The sequence below is a fragment of the Anser anser genome (genome assembly GCF_964211835.1).
Source record: "Anser anser genome assembly, chromosome: 1".
NCBI lineage: Eukaryota > Metazoa > Chordata > Aves > Anseriformes > Anatidae > Anser > Anser anser.
Window position 1 is genome coordinate 80,423,984 of NC_139720.1, and position 21,331 is coordinate 80,445,314.

At 39.4% G+C, this 21,331-nt stretch overlaps 1 protein-coding gene across 1 annotated transcript in view; it reads left to right on the forward strand.

Annotated features, from left to right (window-relative positions):
- The window catches only part of ANO2 (anoctamin 2), a 203,715-nt gene that overhangs the window by 89,326 nt on the left and 93,058 nt on the right, over positions 1-21,331 (forward strand). The window contains exon 14 of the mRNA XM_083820198.1: positions 16,544-16,627. Coding sequence (XP_083676324.1) covers positions 16,544-16,627 — 84 coding nt within the window. The remainder of the gene's footprint in view (positions 1-16,543; positions 16,628-21,331) is intronic.

Sequence of the window (21,331 nt, forward strand, 5' to 3'; positions counted from 1 at the left end):
TTAGGAATGTAGAATCATAAAAATAAGGCTGGAATGGACCTTGAGGGACCTTCCCTTGTGCATGGTAGGATCAACTCTACTTAAGTCATTATGAAAAGATATTTGTCTAATTTGTTCTTAAAGAAAGCCATCAGTGAAGGTTTCACTTCCTCCCTAGACAATCTATTCTAATACTACTGATTGAAATTCTATTCATACTGCTAATAAGCTTTTCCTAATGTCTAACAACCCTCCTTGCTAAATGTTCATTTTCTCTTGTTCTTTCATTCAGAGATAAAGGGAGGAGACTACCCAATCTGTTTTTCAGCAAAATTCAACTTACTATCATATTTCTCCATCCACTCTACTTTTTTAGATGAACTGGTCTCTCTGGTTTTTCTGTCTTTTTTTCTTAAAACATATATTCTAGATGTATTTTTGTTGTTCTGTCCCTTCTGGACACTCTGTCTGATCTAGCTCTTTTGTGAAAAGTAATGCTCAAAATGTATATCACTTGAACTGACATCATACTTAAACTAAAAGTCCTGCATAATATCATCTTGCCACCTCTTGGTACTTCAGTAGGTTTTATCAGGTTTTGTTCACCCTTTATCTGGTAGACTCATGAAAATGTGCATAAATTTGCCCATAAGACAGATATTGGCATTGTGTTTCATCAGTGTGATAATCACTTCAGGTAGTGAAGCCTTTACAGTTGCTGAATATCATGGTGGAAAATGGAAAATTGTCTCTGATCAGTTTAGGCTAGAGGGAAGTAGCAGTGGAACACTTAAGATCACTTAACAGAGCAAAAAAGTTGAAGAGCTGATAAGTACATCATGAAAATTATATTGAAATAGATATGTTCAGTGTAAATTTGTGGACTCTTGATTACAAAAAAATCAGTAAAATTACTTTCTCTAAATACACTGGGCCAAGTCTTTTATTCAAAAGAGTCACGCAAAAGATTAATTTAGTGCAGTTATTTGTAAATATCTTGGCAACAGCAATCTGAGAAAGCAGACTCCCTAAGGCTTGGAAGCATATTTGCAGCTGGCAGCTGTACAGGCTTAGAGGATTTGTGTTGTTTCTGTATCTCAAATCCACAGAAATAATAGGTAGCATTGGGTACTAGACTGTAAAATAGATAATTGGCCTGAAAAGTAATTAAATGACTGATAACTAAGTAGGAGAGGGAAAGAAAAGAAATAAACAAACAAAAAGACTAGAACAAAACAGAAAAAGCCTTGGAAATATCATGAAGAAGTGCTCAGCGTGTCACACCATAGATGCGTGTTTGTGTAAGCCAATCAAGCAGGTTCTGCATTTATTTTTTTTCAGTTTGTGTAATAAGGGATATAGCCGTCAATGAAGCAGGAAAATAGCAGGGAAATCTCTTTTACTTGTGAAAGAAAGGGTGAAGAAATACTGAAGAACTCTAATTAATGGTGTAGGGAGTTAAAACTACTGGCCTCCCATGAATCTTCAGAAACTGTATTTCTAGAACCCAGTATGTTCCTGTTTTAGGTGGAACAGATTTTACCTTATTTTACCAACAGTCACATGTAAAACCAGAATGGAAAGGCAATTATAATAGATGAAATCTTAGAATCTGGAGCAGAGCTTGGAATAATAAATGTCAGACAACAAAGTCCACACTAACTGAAATGCCAATGACTGAAGGCCTTATTGTTGTTCAAATAGTCATGATATTACACTGTTTCAGTACAGGGAGGAACTTAGGTGTCTGTTTTTGTTAGAAAAATATCTGATAAATTACAGTTTTAAGTTTAAATCCTGTGTTCTGTCAAATGCTAGGTCTCTTTTTGTGAACTCCAATTTCCTCTTTTTGCTCTTTGATGAATTTTAAAAAGTTTTTATTGAACCCTTATGAAAAACTTTAAGATACGCTGTGGATTATCACTGAGTCAAGTTAAGGTAATAAGGAAGGTAGATTAGGTAAAAGAATTAAGTAGCAAGTAGTCTTGCTGACATTAAGTATGTTTTCTTCTTGTTACTAGATCGTGGGTTAACTCGATCTTCTCTAATAAATTTTCATAGTTTTTGATGACCCGATTGATTTGATGTTTTCGGCTTGTCTTCCACCTTGCAAATTATAGGGGCAAACTCCTTTTTCTGAAGTTCTAATACTGTCTAGTAAAACAGGCAGTATGAGGCACTTTTGTTTGCTTAAAAGGGAAGTGAAACACAGACTCTAATAAAATAGCTGTGTGTTCACAACATTGACCCCTGGGAAAAATGGTAAGTGATAGTAAGGTGGAAATGTGTAGCTACAATATTTTGTATTGTCTCAGATCTCTCCTTTCATCCTCACTACTTCTCAAGTTTCTTGTACCAGTGAGACCTATGTTTTGGGTTACTTTCTGCAGATGTATTATCTCACATTTTTCTTATTCCTATTCTGATTTTCATGTTAGGCCCATGTTTCCAAGTATTTTTGGTCTCTTTATATTATTTTCTTTTCTTGGGATTTGTCACTCCTCCCAGTGAATCCTCTGCCATCTTCATTAAATTGCTGTTAACACTGATTATTTAATGATGCTAAGATAATCACACCAGCCCTGATCTTCTGGACAAGTTCCTTCAACATTAGATTTAATAGTGTTATGTTTAGAAGGCTGAGAGTTTTATTAGAACAGTTTGGGAAGGAATGTTGAAAAACGGATGTTATCCCTCAGGACTGAGGGGAAAGTATTTAGTACCAGCTGTTGCACCACTGAAAAATTACGTATGAAGACACACTTTAAACATCTTTTAATTTGTAAGCTAGAAGAAACAAAGCAGGTGATATCTCCTTTGCTTGCCAAGAAGTTGGTAAAGATATATGATTATATTTTTTTAATTCCAAGACTGTTGATCCGTAGAAGTGTCACAGTATGCTGGAACTCTAGTTCATTTTCCTCTTTTGTTTCTCTTCTAACAGACATATTAGCATGTTCTCATTTCCTTTATTCCTTTTCTGTTTTAATGAATTCCTGTGTTCTTTCCAGAACTGTCTTGTCTAGAACCCTCAAAGCTCTTTGCTTTTATATAGGTAGACTTGATTCCTCAGGATGTTATGATGGGCCAATCAAAGGCTGGGTCACTGAGGGTGGCATACGTTCTTTTCTCCTGTGGTCTCCTGAGTTCAGAGAGGAGGGTAACATGTCCACCTTTCCCTGTGTAAGTGCAGAGGTAGGCAGTTGCTTGGAGTAGGAACCTGTGGAGCAGCATCTGGAATGGGGTTGGAAGACCTACATTCATTGTTGATCAGGGCATGGTCATAAGATATGTAATAGGAAATAAGAACTACTGCTAGAGGAAAGGGGTGACAGGCAGGAAAATCCTACTTTCCAATAGTTCTCTGTCTTGACCTACTGCATCCTGTATCTTTATCCAGCACTGTACCTGCCTTTAGTAACAGGGACCATTTCTATGCCTTTCCTTCCTCTTCTCTTTCACAATGACACAGAAGATCAATGTGGGTTATTAGGGTTTGTCAGCAATCTGCTTCTTGTAGAGCAGGCAAGCATTAGAGGAAGGTGGCTTTGTGGAAGGATGTGGAATGAGGGTAGTGGATCTTGTACTGCAAGGGAATGTGTGTTCTGAGAGAGATGGATCTGAGGAGGTGAAGAGTGAACCTTCTCCACTCTCAGAGTCTCACAAGTTCTTCCTGCAATTGTCAGGTCTCCCAAAGCCAGTTCTCCCTTTCCCCATTTTATCCTCATGCAATGGTGTCTCTCAGACACCATTGTTTATTTTTCTCAGTCCCGTTGTTCCTCCCCTTTGTCCTGCTCTGTTGCACCTGATGATCAGTTTTCCTGTGTGCTGAAGATGCCTTGGGCTGATACAGTGTTAGATAAATTAGCCACAGTGGCAGCTTGCAAGATTAATCTGCTTTTGGGGTTAACAGGGTGATTAGAGTCCGGTCCTGTCTGAAATGGATGCTCCAGCAAAATCAGCACCACATTGTTTTTTTTTTGTTTTGTTTTGTTTTGTTTTGTTTTTCTTGGAAAAGTACTTTTTAGATGTAAGGGAATGAGCTTTTTTGCTTTAAACTTAAAATGTATTTTAAGTTTTAAGTTTACTCTAATCCTTGTGTAAGAGTGGAGGCTTCAATTTTTTTAACCCCAGCTGCATATGTAGATTATGTGGAAATGTATGAAGAAACTCTTGTTTCAGTGAACTAGAAAAATGTCATAGTCATGCCTAAATGTCATTTATTCTTTTGTAAAGCCTTCTGTTGCTAGATTATTGTTATTTTTTCTATGATTTTCCTATGAAAAGTCATTGACACAGAAAGAATAATCCAGAAAAAAATAAGATGGAAGGAAAGTGACTCTCAATCTGCACCAAGTACTAAACCCCATGAAAGTTATTCCTGAAAGTGTGCTTGAACTTCGGAAAGGCTATAAAAATTGAAGAATAATACTTTGTGATGTTGTTTAATGACAGCCAAAATTGCCAATTGCTTATGTGTTTAAAATGAATGCAGAGTTTCAGAACTCATAATATTTTGAATGACAGAATTGATTTCTATTACTTAGTTTTGCTTTAGGCTTTTTTATTTTGTTGTTTCCCTCATTTTCACATGCATATGGGCACTTGTGAGTAGTGCAATGTCATTGCAAACTCATGCCTATAAAAACTTTCATACAATGCACCTTTACCAAATATGCAGTTATGTGGTACGAGACTTCTTTTGTTAATAAAATGTTGAATAATCTTGCTTTATTCATTACTTTCAAAAACATATAGTGTGTCTATAATTAATATTTAGGAAACATATACACTTTTTCTAAACCTGTGTTTTGACTTTAAATCAGTAAAACAGCACTGGATTTTTAGATCTCACTTTCCTGCTTCCATTCTACTCTGCAGTGTAGAAGGGTTTTGACATTTTTGTGTGTAGGTTCCTGTGAAATACTTGTGATTTGTACCTAGTCCATTAACAATTCCTTACACAATAATGGAATTCTCACTAATTTAGATTGTATTCTTACCACAACATTTTCAAATATGTGTGCATTAAGGTAGATGTCTTGAAATGAGATTTTCAAAGCTGTCTGACAACTAGTCCAATTCCATCAGGCCTTCCATAGAAGGAGGGGGACCAGTTTCATTCTACATAAAAGAAAAATACATGCAAAATATAAATTCAGGTGCCTGAACTGTGTGGCCTAAATTCTAGATGAAAATCAAATATCTTCCTCTCCCTTCAGCTGGAGATGTGATTCTCTCTTTTCTAAAATTCTTCTTCCTCTTCCTTTTTTTTTTTTTTTTTTGGCTTCTTTTTCTGAGATGACTAGGATGGATTTATGGATTTATTTACCTCAGTTAAGAAAACCAAAAGGCTAGGTTCTGTTTTTCTTTGTTTTCTTTGTCTTTACTATTGTTATTATTATTTTATTACCCATGTTACTTTCTGCAGTCATTTTTTGGAAGATCTAAACTCATGGCATGAAACTGCCTAAAATGCCTCAATAGTCCACTGCTATCAGTAAGTAGAAATGGCATCCTCACTTTCATGTCTCTAATTTTGCTGTCTCACCTGTGACCTGAATCTGTGACTGACTACAGCTGTAGAAAAGTAATTCCAGAAATAAAGTAGAAAGTGTTTGTGGAACAGTTAATTGCTTATGTTTTCAAAAGAGTATAATAAGGACATTGGGCAGGGGGAGGGAAGAATATGTGAGTTAGGTTCACATTTTAGCAATGATGATACATTAAAGCAACTCATCTGTATCAAGCAACTTCTACAGGTTGCAGTTGCCTATCAGCATAAGCTAAATTTACTGCACGCAACTATCATGTTGCACCCTATAGTGCAGTCTTGTTCTTCCTCCAAGATTCATGCTGGTGTTCAGGTAATTGTGTGGTGATGAAAGTTAGCTACAGGTGTGTGGGGAAGAAGTATTTAACTTAATCATAACTATAGCTTGTTGACTATAAATCCAACATTTATGTTTGCTTCAAATAAGTTGTTCTCATGAATATTCCTGGCTGTTAATCCAGTCATTAAGGTATTTATGGAAAATAAACACAAGAGGTACTAGTAAAGTTGAAAAAAAAATAATAAAGATTGAAAAAATGGTCAAAGACAGATTTCTAGTTCAGATCCTGGGAGAATAACTCATTGACAGCAGCCCTGCAGAGAGAGACTGGTGGATTCTGGTGGACGAAAGGCTTGACATGAGCCAGCAGTGTGCACTTGCAGCCCAGAAGACCAACGGCTTCCTGGGCTACATCAAAAGAGGCATGACCAGCCCATTGAGGGAAGTGGTTGTCCCCCTCTGCTCTGCCCTTGTGAGGCCCCACTTGCAGTACTGCGTCCAGGTTTGAGGCCCCCAGCACAAGAAAGATGTGGACCTGTTAGAGTGAGTCCAGAGGAGGGCTGCAAAGAGTATCGAGGGGCTGGAGCACCTCTCCTAAGAAGAAAGGCTTAGAGAGCTGGGGCTCTTCAGCCTGGAGAAGAGAAGGCTCTGGGGAGACCTCAGTGTGGCCTTTCAGTATTTAAAGGGGTCTTATAAAAAAGATGGAGTGGAACTGTTTACTCAGGTAGATAATGATAGGACAAGGAGGAATAGTCTTAAACTAAAAGAGGATGGACTTAGATTAGACATCAGGACAAAATTCTTCACTGTAAGGGTAGTGAGGCACTGGAACAGGTTTCCCAGAGAAGCTGTGGAGGTCCCATCCCTGGAGGTGCTCAAGGCCAGGTTGGATGGGGCCTTGGCCAACCTGATCTAGTGGGTGGCATCTCTGCCTATGGCAGAGGGGTTGGAACAATATGATCTTTAAGGTTCCTTCCAACCCAAGCCATTCTATCATTCTATGATTCTATGATTAGCTATGGTATCTGTATTTCTTCACACTAGGTATGAGCCAATGCTTTAATCTGGATCATGGTTCAACCTGAAAAGTTCACAAAGGTTTGGAGTTGCAGTGGTTAGAGAGAAATGGTGAGGTTGGTCACTTTCTAGAACCATTTGATTCTGGATATTTTAAAGCTTTTGTTAGCATCAGTCTAATGTGTATGATTTAGGTTATTTTAGAAATAGTTCCTTATATTCTCTGTAGAGTCATATTGCTTTTATCTCATAAATCGAGTTGCCTGTAAGTCATGGGTTCCAGGTGCACAGAGGATGAAAGAAAGTATACTCCAGGGAAATGAAAATTCCACAAACATCATAATTGGCCAGTGCTGAGAAAATACTGCTTTGTAAACAAGAACCTAGTCTGATATTACCTGGAGCAGAGTTTCAGGTGTGGCAGAAAAACTGGGCTATGTATGAGGCATTCTTATTAATATGGAACAGACTGATAGAAACTCAGATATCTGGCATGTTAAAAATGTTCTTTCTTCATATACACTTGCCTGCCTCTGGTAAGGGCAAGACAGTGATGGTAATGACATTTGCACTAGTCCATTAGCTTATTATGTTGTAAGTTTGGTTTAGCTTTCAACTATGACAACTGGTTGCCCATGTAATCATAGATCTAAAATCTATGACCTCTGACCAGTTGTAATAGGATGAATCCACAAAATGTTTGCCTCTTTCATGAATGACCTTCTGTTTCAACCTTCAGAGTATCACAGTATCACAGATTTCTAGGTTGGAAGAGACCTCAAGATCATCGAGTCCAACCTCCGACCTAACACTAAGTACTCCACTGAAACATATCGCTAAGCTCTACATCTAAACGTCTTTTAAAGACCTCCAGGGATGGTGACTCCACCACCTCCCTGGGCAGCCCGTTCCAATGCTTAATAACCCTTTCGGTAAAGAAGTACTTCCTAACATCCAACCTAAAACTCCCCTGTCGCAACTTTCGCCCATTCCCCCTCGTCCTGTCACCAGGCACGTAGGAGAACAGACCAACCCCCACCTCTTTACAGCCTCCTTTAAGGTAACTGTAGAGAGCGATAAGGTCGCCCCTGAGCCTCCTCTTCTCCAGGCTGAACAAGCCCAGCTCCCTCAGCCGCTCCTCGTAAGACTTGTTCTCCAGACCCCTCACCAGCTTGGTCGCCCCTCTCTGGACTCGCTCGAGCACGTCCATGTCCTTCCTGTAGCGAGGGGCCCAAAACTGAACACAGTACTCGAGGTGCGGCCTCACCAGAGCTGAGTACAGGGGCACAATCACTTCCCTAGACCTGCTGGCCACACTGCTTCTTATGCAGGCCAGGATGCTGTTGGCCTTCTTGGCCACCTGGGCACACTGCTGGCTCATATTCAGCTGACTATCAACCAATACTCCCAGGTCCCTCTCGGCCAGGCAGCTTTCCAGCCACTCATCTCCCAGCCTGTAGCTCTGCTTGGGGTTGTTGCGCCCCAGGTGCAGGACCCGGCACTTGGCCTTGTTGAACTTCATACAGTTGACCTCAGCCCATCGCTCCAGCCTATCCAGATCCTCCTGCAGAGCCTTCCTACCCTCGAGCAGATCGACACACGCACTTAGCTTGGTGTCATCTGCAAACTTACTGAGGGTGCACTGGACGCCCTCATCCAGATCATCGATAAAGATATTAAAGAGGACCGGCCCCAATACCGAGCCCTGGGGGACACCACTAGTGACCGGCCTCCAACCAGATTTGACTCCATTCACCACAACTCTCTGGGCCCGGCTATCCAGCCAGTTTCTAACCCAGCGAAGCGTACGCCAGTCCAAGCCCCGAGCAGCCAGTTTCTTGAGGAGAATGTTGTGGGGAACTGTGTCAAAAGCCTTACTGAGGTCAAGGTAAACCACATCCACAGCCTTTCCCTCATCCACCAAGCGCGTCACTTGGTCATAGAAGGAGATCAGGTTCGTCAAGCAGGACCTGCCTTTCATAAACCCATGCTGACTGGGCCTGATCGCCTGCTTGCCCTGCAAGTGCCGCGTGATGACCCTCAAGATAATCTGCTCCATGAGCTTCCCCGGCACTGAGGTCAAACTGACAGGCCTATAGTTCCCCGGGTCTGCCCTCCGGCCCTTCTTATAGATGGGCGTCACATTGGCTAGCCGCCAGTCAACTGGGACCTCCCCCGATAGCCAGGACTGCCGATAAATGATGGAAAGCGGCTTGGCCAGCTCCTCCGCCAGTTCTTTCAGTACCCTCGGGTGCATCCCATCCGGCCCCATCGACTTGCGCACATCCAAGCTCCGTAGCAGGTCGCCAACCATTTCCTCATGGATAGCGAAGGCCACATCCTGCTCCCCATCCCCTTCCACCAGCTCAAGGCACTGGGTATCCAGAGAACAGCCGGTACTGCCGCTAAAGACTGAGGCAAAGGCGGCATTAAGCACCTCAGCCTTTTCCTCATCCTTAGTAACTAGGTTTCCCCTCGCATCCAGTAAAGGATGGAGATTCTCCTTAGTCCTCCGTTTCGCGTTGATATATTTGTAAAAGGATTTTTTGTTGTCTTTAACGGCAGTAGCCAGGTTGAGCTCCAGATGAGCTTTGGCCTTTCTAATTTTCTCCCTGCACAGCCTCGCTACATCCTTGTAGTCCTCCTCAGTGGCCCGCCCTTTTTTCCAAAGATTATAAACCCTCTTTTTTCTGCTAAGCACAAGCCGCAACTCTCTGTTGAGCCAGGCCGGTCTTCCACGCCGGCTCGTCTTTGGACACGTGGGGACGGACTGCTCCTGTGTCATCACGATTTCCTTCTTGAGGAGCGCCCAGCCTTCCTGGACTCCTCTGCCCTTCAGAACTGCCTCCCAAGGGACTCGGCCAACCAGCGTCCTGAGCAGCTCAAAGTCAGCCCTCCGGAAGTCCAATACAGCAGTTTTACTCGTCCCCTTCCTGGCCTCGCCAAGAATAGAGAACTCTACCATTTCGTGGTCACTCTGCCCAAGACAGTTTCCGACCACCACATCTCCCACCAGTCCTTCTCTGTTTGTGAAGAGAAGGTCTAGCAGGGCACCACCCCTGGTAGGTTCACTGACCAGCTGCGTCAGGAAGCTATCTCCCACGCTCTCCAGAAACCTCCTAGACTGCTTTCTCTGTGCCGTGTTGTGTTTCCAGGATATGTCCGGGAAGTTGAAGTCCCCCACGAGGACAAGCGCCGACGATTTTGCAACTTCTGTCAGTTGCCTATAAAACTCCTCATCCGTCTCCTCATCCTGGTTCGGCGGTCTATAACAGACCCTGACCAGGAAGCTAGCCTTGCCGGCCTTCCCGCGGATCCTAACCCACAGGGATTCAACCTTATCATTCCCAGCCTGGAGTTCCACAACATCAAAAGATTCTCTAATGTAGAGAGCCACGCCACCACCCCCTCTGTGCTGCCTGTCCCTCCTGAAGAGCCGATAGCCAGGCATTGCAGCACTCCAGTCGTGGGAGCGGTCCCACCGCGTCTCCGTGATGGCAACCAAGTCATAGCCTGAACCTTGTCCTTAAATATCTTGGGATCACTGTGTAATGTGCCTTGGACCAATGACAAGTTCAAGGCCCAGTGTCTCATGAATTTGATTTTGCTTAGAAGAAAAATACCTTGTCCTAGTTGGAGGTAACCATTGGTTTCTAACCCTGCTAATTTGTAGGATATTTAATCCTTGTAGGATTTAATCCTTGTAGGATATTTAATCCTTAGACCATAATGTTATGATTACTGAAACAGCTATTTTATATCAATTTTAAAGGACTTTACACTGTTTATTGTATTGCTCTTTGCAAGAGCTACAAATCTGTAATCCATCCAAAGTGCACTCAGTGTTAAATAATGACAGAGAAAAATTTCCATAAACATGCTCCCCTAAAGAGTGCCTCTACAGCCAAGTATTCACACTGTTACACATTATTAGACAAGAAAAGAAAACAGTAACCCAAGGGAGAAACAATCTAATCTGTAAGAACATTTCTCTGGAGAAGGGCTTTTATGCTTACATATTTGCTAAAAGAATAGGGTCCTAGTCCATGACTACAACTACTTGATACTACTGTAGGTCAAGTAAAAACAATAAACATAACAGTAGTATGCACGGTCATTTTAAAATTTCTAAGATCTGGTATTTTTTTTTTAAAGTTAGATCTATACAATAAACACGAAATTGTTCCACTGACACGTTGGGTGATGCCCCAATTTAATAGGCTAATGTCCAGCTTTACAGATTTTTTTTTCTTCACTATTGTCAGCAATATTTGTCTCAGTGGTGACTTCTTAAGCCATAGAATAAATGATTTAAAGCAACTGTTTCAATACTGTTCAAGGGGCATCTGGCTTCACACTTAAAATTCTGGTTACAAATATAGGAGTATTTAAATAGGTCGGATTTGAATCAAAATGAATAATGAACAAAAATAGTGATGTTATTTCCAGTTGCAGTTTCACACACAGTGTGATATCTTGATATTGCAATGGCAGCATTTTGTTGTTCGGTTCTAGCTTAAGGGCACTTAAAAATCTCGGTACATTTCAAAATTTAGTTTTGCAAGTAATCCTCCAAAGTACTACTGGTGCTGCTTTACAGGAGCAATCAAAAGCATTCTATCTATTTATCTACCTATCTGTCTATAAGGCAATATATATTTCTATAATATGTTTTAAGGGTTCTTTTTTTTTTGACTACTTCAGTTTTGTGTTACTTTTAAACACCTTTGATAGCTGAGTTCCTATGTGCTTGTGCTGTGTCTTTTATTTTTTAACATCTTCAAAATTACAATAACGTTAGATGACTTATTCAAGCATGTTTTTTTTTTTTTTTTGTATCTTTTTTATATAAATGAATTTGAGCTAATAATCTGGTCTAAAAAGACTGCAAGCATCTACCAGTGATACATTCACACAAGCTGAGATATAAAAGTACTTTTCCTTGGATGAACATCCCATTACTAAATTAGTCTAAATGTTTTTTTGGTCTAAAAGATAATCTCTTCCTCAGACTTCCCCTCACCTCCCCACTGTGTCATCATCGTAAGAAATAGTTGTTTTTTTATTTTTAACCCTTTATTTGTAATAATTAACCCTCTTGCAATAGAGAATGGCTGGGCTCCCTGTTCTATTCACTTCAAGTTTTCATCTTGATTTTGGGGCAGCATCTGTGTTATTTCAGTTCTCATTTGTGAATACCTTCCTTCCTCTCGGTGTGCACCGCTTTGCTGTTCTGCTTGCATTCAGCATATTAGGACAAGGCTGTTGAAAGAGTTCTCAGTGCTTCTTTGACCTTCCTTAAGGTGTAAAACCAAAACAGTATGTTGGCTTATTTTTTTTATTTTTTATTTTATTTTTTTTTTTGGTGACAACTCCTTTGGCCTGTTAATCTGGGATAGTTTCAGATTTTTAGTTAGGAATCCATACATGTTTGTCATGTACACTTCGTAAAATTCAATTATCATTTTCTTCCTAAATCAAAGAGAACTTAAAGAGAGATACATTCTTTGTAAATATTCATATTGTATTGGATCATTACGTACATATCCTTAATTTGCAATGTATAGTGGATACACATCTTGTGTATTTGATATCCAAATCCTGGATACCATTCTCAGGAAAAATTCTCAATGACATCAATATGAGTTTTATTTGAGTAAAATTTTCATGATTTGGCTCTTTGTTTTCAGGATGGGAATTATCATTTTCTACTCTGAGCACTCATTTGGCCTCAACGTACCTTGGCTTAACTGGTTTTTCAATAAGTGTCTGGCAGCTGTACTGGCACACTTCCAGCATCATGGGATTCATATTTATCCCTACATGGACATTTGGCCTTCTTCAAGTCATCACAACTATTTCTAGCTAATTGTCCTGACTGTAGAACTCTTCCCATTTTCAGGCAAAGAATTGATTCTGAATCACTTACAGAAAAGAGTGGAACTGTTCTTTTGCATCCATGTATATATGAACACAATCAAGATCAAGTATCTCTAAAACTATATTATAAAGTATTATTTCATGCAATATACTCATAAAAAGAATGTATAGGCACATTTATTCCAGGATGTAATGTGGTCTGTTCAGTCAAGAGTAAGATGACTTCACAGATTCAGTGAAGAAAGATAAACTAATTTTCCAATCCTGATGTAGGTGTGTGAAATGCAGTTAAAAGGACATTGAAAAGTATTACTAGGAAACTTAAACAAAAGTTGAACAGAACAGTCACTTAAAGCAAAACTGACAACAACAACAGAAAGTTACAAAGTTATGTTATAATATTTCACTTGTCTTGGGATTTTCTCACCCTATTTCCTTTCAAGACAATCTTCAGAATTTGCTCTGGCCTCTGACAGCTGCCCCTGGTGTCCCAAAATGCTTTGCTTAACAGAGAATAAGAAAAAAGGAAGAAAGTCATTTGAACTTCATATGTGCTCCTATAGTGAGATTAGATCACCTTAGCTTCTTTTAGTTTCATTCGTCTAATCTTTCTTCTTTTGTCATGCTGTCTCCTTGCATGTAGCCCATACATGCCTGATGCCTTCACTGTTTCTTCATTTAAGCCTAAAGATGTTTCTTCCATGTGACCTCTAAACCCTAACTAAGGAAATGTAGTACAAATTGATCCAAATCAACAAGCTAGTCTAAACTTTCAAAACTTCAGGATAGAAGTAAGAAGAATTGACAACAGCATTTTTAAACACTTATTTTTGTATGTCCTTTCCCCATCCTGTCTGCCAACATTTTTTGCTGTTAATCACATTCAATAATGTCACAGATTACCGGTGTCTCATTATTTCTTGGAGTTCCACATGCACCCAAAACAGTTTGTGAGTAATAACAACAGTGACCCTGATGACAAGTAGTGCTATAGTGATTCCTGAACTACATTCATTATGGTAGTGATTTTTATGTGAGGCATAAGTAATGCAAAAGGATTCCAATGCAAAGTGAGAGATACGCTCTTTGAAAGAGAAATCTTCTGAATGTAGATTGAATAAATTGATAGCCTTACCTGCTTTCTTCTAGGATATATTTATTAATCTGAATAGTACATGAAATTTAAAGTGTAAAACAAGCTATCATGCTAGCATTTTCTTTAGATAAGTTTGGTATATCATCATAATGCTAGAGTTTCAGAGGCATATCAGTACTTGAACTTTAGAGAAAAAGTTCACACAAGCCTACCACGTTAGTACCAGATTCTCAGGGAGCAGTAGAAAGCAAGTATCATTCATGAGACTGCCTTTGAGACAAACATGCATATTACATCTTCACAGAGTTCAAAAAAGGTATGGAAATGTTAATTTAAGACTGTTGTTTGAATGTCAGTGTGTTCACGTACCTGCTTAACATGTCAGGGACTTCATATGAACAGGATAAGAAACATTGAATCACAATGTCTATGAATTAGGATGCAACAGAGAATTCTCAAGATGGTAGTGAAGATGTTGCATACAGGAGAAAATGAACAGCACATATATCCCCCAAGATGACTGCTGAAGTTGGAGGCAATCCCTGTTCTATTGCCCATCAGGATTATTTTTTTTAAGTGTTTTTAGATTGTTTTTGTTTTTAGATTGCTTTCAGATTTATGAAAAACTGTAAATAAACAGATTTTGTGCCTAGGCTGACAGACATACATACTAACTATAGTAAGAGCAGTTGGCATGGCCAATGGTACTTATCTGAAATGCATGTGAGTGGGTTACTCTTATGCTCATAAAGGGACAGAGGAATGTAAGTTGTTTTAGTCTTATACACTGGCATTCTGAAGAAAGCTCTGAGCAGTGAGTATTTTTCCCATGACATCTCTGAAATCATTCACCACATCTTCAACTTTTCTCACTTACAGTTTTAGCTTACAGCCCAAACTTTTAACACTTAGATACAATTAGATGACTATTTTTAGCTAGTTTCTGTGACATGGAACAGATACAACTGACAAGGACTGTTCAGATGTGGCTATTTGCCCGAGACAGCCCAAGAGATGTGAGTTTGCTGCAGTTCCATGCCCTCAACTCCATCCTGTATTGAATCTAAGCATGTGTTCTCAGTAGGCACATGCACACAGAGCACATATATGCAGCATGTGTATATGTACATACATGCCTGGCCACATAGATCACACAGGCACACAGAGCAGACATGTAAACACAGACAACACAGTGGCCTCATCCTGCTCATCCCTCTAGATGAGTAGGATGGAGGTCTGCCAGTGATAATGTATATATATACACATGCATACATACGTACATATACATATATTCAATGTGGATTCCCTCAGTAACAGGGCTCAGACACATGGCCTCTCCAGTTTCTGGCACTCAGATAGAATCTTAGACTAATAGAATGGTTCATGTTGGAAGGGACCTTAAATATCACCTAATTCCAACCCCCCTGCTGTGGGCAGGGATGCCACCCACTAGATCAGGTTGGCCAAGGCTCCAGCCAGCCTGGCCTCCAGGGATGGCGAATCCACAACTTCTCTGGGCAACCTGTTCCAGTGCCTCACCACACTCATAGGAAAGAATTCCTTCCCAATATCTAATCTAAATCTACCTACTATTTCAGTTTAAAACCATTTAAAACTCCTTGTCCTATCACTCCAGTCCCTGACAGAGTCCCTCTCCAGTTTTCATGTAGGGCCCCCTTTAGGTACTGGAAGGCCATGATGAAGTCTCCCCAGAGCCTTCTTTTCTTCAGACTGAACAACACGAACTCCTTCAGCCTGTCTTCATAGAAGAGGTGCTCCAGCCCATTGATCATCTTTGTGGTTCTCCTATGGACTTGTTCTAATAGGTCCATATCATCTTGTGATGGGGGCCCCAGAGTTGAACACAGTACTCCAGGTGTGGTCTCACAAGAGCAGAGTAGAGGGGGACAGTTTCAGTCCTCAGCTTGCTGGCCACACTTCTTTTGATGTAGCTCAGGATATGGTTGGCTTACTGGGCAGCAGTATACAAGCCCATGAAGCTACAGCCTCACCCTGGCTGCTCACTCAAACATATATCCTTTGGACCCCCAGAGTCTCCCTATGTTATTGCCTTTCAAGACACACACACACACACAGTGGGTCTTGCCACTAAAGACCCTTAGATCCTGTGATATCTCTGGCATCTGGCTTGGAGTTCCCTGGTCCCATGTTCAACTTCAACCATGTTCTCATCCTTAGAGACCCATGCCAGTCTGGGTCCCCAGGCACTTCACCTGATTGTGAGGCACTCTGGCTTGATCTTCACTAGCACCCACATATAATCATAAAATCATCTATGTTTGAAAAGATCTTCAAGATCACCAAGCCCAACACATCTGCACTTGCTCCAGTTGCTGGTGGTCAGATCCCTATGCAGAGCAGCGAGCTATTTCCATGAGACTGGCCATTTTTAACCCATTATCACTCTATTTTTGCACACTAGTTCCTTCCCAAGTGACCTAGATCCCTTCCTTTCCCCACCTTTGGTTACTCCACTAAAAAAAAACAAACCCAAAACTTAGTAAGTCCTGTGCAATCCCTCAATGCTCTTCCTCTGAATCCCATAAGATACCCCATATCCCTAGGCAGTGATCCCCCTAGTCCAAAAGGTGCTGTGATATTGACTTATCTGCATGGCTTGAATTGTGAATAAGTAATGAGGACATTTTTTTTCCTTTTTTTTTTTCTTAATCATAATCACAAGTTTTTTTTTTTTTTTTTTTCCTCTACTTTTTAGGAGCATCCCAGACCAGAGTATGAAACCAAATTGCTACAGAAAAAGCTGAAAAATAAAAGCACGACAACGGAAGATCCAAATGAAGTAAGATGCGGCTTATCTTTTCACTTACATTTTGATATATTTTGTTATATTGTGATTATCTTTCTGTCTCTGGCAATTTGCAAAAGAAACTTTATGGTGTTTTTCATCAATCTTGTATGTTGCTTGCTCTGGATCTTATGATATGCAGCCTTGTAGTGCCACTGAAATGTTTCAAGGTCATCATTTTGCTAGCTCTGCAAAGTAAAACATTTTACTTAAATAGTTGAACACTGGTTGAAAAGTGGTTCAGGATCTACTCTGTAGAGTGATGAACAATTAGAAAGGAAAGATGATCAGCACAGGAATTCTTGTAGCAATGAGCTAGAATTTCAGTCCTTTGTGGACAATAAAGAAAACAACTTTTGTTGTAGTGATTTCATTGGCATAATTAACACTGGCATCTTTTGTCATGTTGCAGTCACACAGTTGTGCAGTTTTGATAGCATTTCCATTATAAATTGGGGAGAATTAGATTAGAGATTAGGAGGAAATTCTTCCCTCAGCGGGTGGTGAGGCACTGGAACAGGTTGCCCACAGAAGTTGTGGATGCCCCATCCCTGGAGGTGTTCAAGAGCAGGTTAGATGAGGCCCTGAGCAACCTGATCTAGTGGGTGGCATCCCTGCCTATGGCAGGGGGCGTTGGAACTGGATGATCTATGTGGCCCCTTCCAATTTGAGCCATTCTATGATTCTATGATAAATTGATTGAATAATAATTGGTATATTGTTTTTAGATTGAAGTACATTTAGGATTTCTCTGCTTATTTCAAACCTAAGTACAAACACTTTTTTTTTCCTTTTTTTTTCTTTTTTTTTTTTTTTTCCCAATGTCTTCTTGTAAAATGCTGCTTTAGTTCTATTACATAAACACTCATAAGCACTTCAGTTTTCAGGTTTGGTACAACAAATTTAGCCTCACAATATATGAAATAACTATCCCTTTCTTCTGCTGCTCACCATCAAGACTGTGATGTGTTTCCAGTGAAGTATTTATCTCAGTAAGACTTCTTTTCACTTAATGGACCAACCAAACTCTACAGAAGACAATAGAAAGATTATTAATTACTTTAAAGGGCTTTGGATGTGACCCAATATGAGCAGAGACTCTGACACAGCAGAATGACTCCACTGTATGAGCTCTCTGACACAGGAGAGGTCTTCCCTTACACACTGAGCACTTTGCTAGTCCTTCTAGTGAAGAATCAAAGATGGTAAAAGACGGCTAAAGCAGTTGCTGACATTCAGCTCTTTCTGATTTAGTTAAGTGAAACTGGGAAATAAGTAAGCAACTGGTGCTATAGAATATTAAACTTTCTCAGTCCTGAGGCAGAGTTAAATGATTAGCTTTCTTAATGCTAAGAATGTAGGTAGAAAATGATGAACAATGTGAAGATCCAGCAACATACCAAGGAGCAATTTAAAGATTCAGCACTATACAAATATGAAAAATTAATTTCAGACATCACAAAGGGAAAGAACTCCCAGTTTTTAGTATTATTTTATTCTAAAGTCATTTTGAAAAAAAAATAGATTCCAGTTCTTGAGTCATTTAGTCATTTTTTTTGAAGTTTCTGAATTCATTTCATTTAAAAAAAATATTAAAAAATAAAGCACTTTGCCATCATACGGTTACTCATAGGGAGCAACAAGTTATTCATAGGGCAGAAGATTTAATTTGGATTGATTAAGATAACTCTCTAAGAAAGACATTAATCCTGTAACTCGTGTACCACCATCTCTCCCCAAATTGCTAACACGTATTCCAAACTTCTGAGCAGTTTTCAGTCACTGAATTTGATTATTCATTCTGTTGCAACCAATTTTTGTATTCCCTTCCTGCCCTGCCCTGCCCTGCCCTGCCCTGCCCTGCCTGCTCTGCCCCACCCTGCCCTTTCTTATTTTTATTTTCAGTAAACAACAAATTAGTCAGAGTTTGGAAGGTCTCTTGCTCAGTATTTTGTACCTCAAATATCTTATAATATAAATGTAAGCAATGTTCTTGTGAGACCTGCTGAAGAGAGAAAAGCCCAGTTCTTTAACTGAACTGTTACGTTTAATTTAACTGTTGAAATGTACCATTTCATTTCACTTTGGAAGATCCTGAAAAGTTAGACATTAAAAGTGATGAATATTTGAGTCTGGAATAGTTATTCTACATAATTTTTAGAGGTTTTAATCTTTTCTTTTTCTGTCTTCAGATGGCTATGTGTTTTACTTATTGCAATACTCAGCAGCTTTCGCATGGCATGTTAATATTAAAGCACAGGTTTCTGTGAGGTGTCTGGCTCAATACTTTCATCTTGTTGGGTGGAAGCCAGAGTACAGAACTTTGTCATATTAATAGTGCAGATTTTCTAGCAACTGGACTTGCATCAAAGTAGAGGTCTCTGTAGTCAAAAATTCATTCCTCCTAATTTCTTGGTTTTATTTGAATACACAGATGCCTCAGCCTCAGAGAAGCCTCGCTTTCATCATATCTTTGTTGACAATCTAATGTCATGACATAAATCCTTGTGAAGCTCTTTCCTGAATACTTTTAGCTAACTAGTGTGATTTTGAGGCATATCTTTCACGTGTAACTGGTCAACAACTGCAGTTTGCTGTACTGATATCAAAGAACAGGCTCTGGCACCAATGGCTAAAACTTCTTGTTACTTATCTCGTATGAAGTCCGAAGTCTCCAGTTCAGCAGCTGTGGCTTGTAGGGGTAGAAATGATGCCAAAGCCACGGCTATTGTGAGAATATTGACTTAGAGCTTACATAAAGGCATATATTTCTGTAAAATTACTGGCTTATTTCCAATATGTTAATTCCTCTGTTCTGGTGAGGATGTGACTAGTTTTATGTCGAGAAACTGAACTTTTATGTGGAAAGCTGTGTACAGTGCAATTTTTTTTCTTGTCTTACTTCAACAAGGAGTCCCTGTTAAGCTAATATAATTATTTTACAGTGAAGGGATGAGTGTTTTGTTGTGTGCTGGTGTTGTGATTGCAGAAGAAAATCAACACCAGCAGTTTCATACTCTCTTCAGTGATAACTTGGGAATACCTATTAAGAGGAAACCTACGTCAACACAGAGGTTTCACTGTTGTTGAAGTCATTAACTTTAATGAGTGTGGAAGATGCCCAGTACCTGTAAGGGCCAGTAAATATATGAGTCTCTCTACCAAGGCAACAAATTTCAAATTAGCTTGATTGAGACTGACAATAGAAAGTATTACAGATCTATGTACTGCCTGCTTAATGGAGTTTGTATTACGGAATATAGCTTTCATACAAATACTACTTAGAGTATTGAGACTCCAGTAGTAAGAAGAGAACAAAATTTCAGCCTGCACTATCCTGTGTGGCTCAGGCTGTTTTAGCAAATATTTTATTGGTTATTCTGAGAAAGGGAAAGAAAATGTGAGGACTCAGAACACTTCACTAAAGATTAGTGTGAAGTTATTCTTACAATTATACCTCAGTGTTCTCCTGTTTCAGAAGGCAATTCATTTAAAGCTAAAGGAGTTGAAACATTTGCATGAAATGCCTCAGGTTAAGTAGCAAATGCATAGAGATAGTCCTTATAAATTATGACATTTATTTGGAAAAATGTCAAGTTCTAAGTGACAGACTCAGGAATTGTGCAAGTGAATCAACTTAAAATCGGTAACACTATTTGATTCTTTGAGGTCATGAAAATAAAGCCTTGCAATGTAAAGCTTAGTTCCAGATTCACATACCTTAATAGCTTTCTTTACCCTTGCAGCAGAGATGAATGTTCACATTGTGTGTGTGCATGTATTTGGTTGATAATATGTTCATGGAAGAAGTCAGATGTAACTGTTTTAATAAAGCAATTGTTTTGGATGTTGTTCTTGTTTAATACACTACAGTATTGAAGATGTGGACAGAAATATTTAACAAAAAGGATAAAGTTACTGTATCTGCAGAATATTAAATATAAAAGGTGTTGTATATTTGTAATCTTGTGATAAGCTGTTCCTCTCTCTGTGCAATACTAATGTTCCAAATGGAAATACACCCAGGTCAGGAAATGAAAATTGGTCTTGGGCCTGAAAACATGCAGATGGGACTAGATCGAACTCTCACTGGAGCTGGTAGAAAGAAAACCTTTCTGTCATTTCTGTGAGAGATGGATCAGGCTCTGGCTCCTTTTCATTAAATGTCCAGCTGATCTGGCAAACATGATGAAACATCATATATATTCTTATCTTTCTTATTTGGCAGAACCCCCAAGAAGTAATTCCATATTTCTCAAGGAAAACTTTCCTTATAGAAAAAAGGGCTTGTCTCTTGGCTCATGTCCTTACTTGGAGCAAACCCTGGGAATAACAAAATATGGCATTCTATCTTAGTTTTAATTACTTTTTAAAAATGAAAATGGCAAGATCAATTATTGTTAATTCAGCTGTTAATTGAAAGAAAAAAAAATTAATCTTTCTTTCCAAAACATTTCATTTCAATTAACAGCTGAATTAAAGCAAGCTGGTTTGAAAAAGGTAGGTGTCTAATGTAAGGATGATACAGGTAAATATAAAATAGAGTTGCATGCTGCTAATGAATGCCTTATGAATGTATTTTAAAATTTGTCAGCATTGCAAGGCATGAAATAGTACTTCCTGCTACTAGTAGATTTCTCAGATTCCAGTTTTGCATAGGCAAATACCCCAACAAGAAACACTTCATATGTTAGAGTC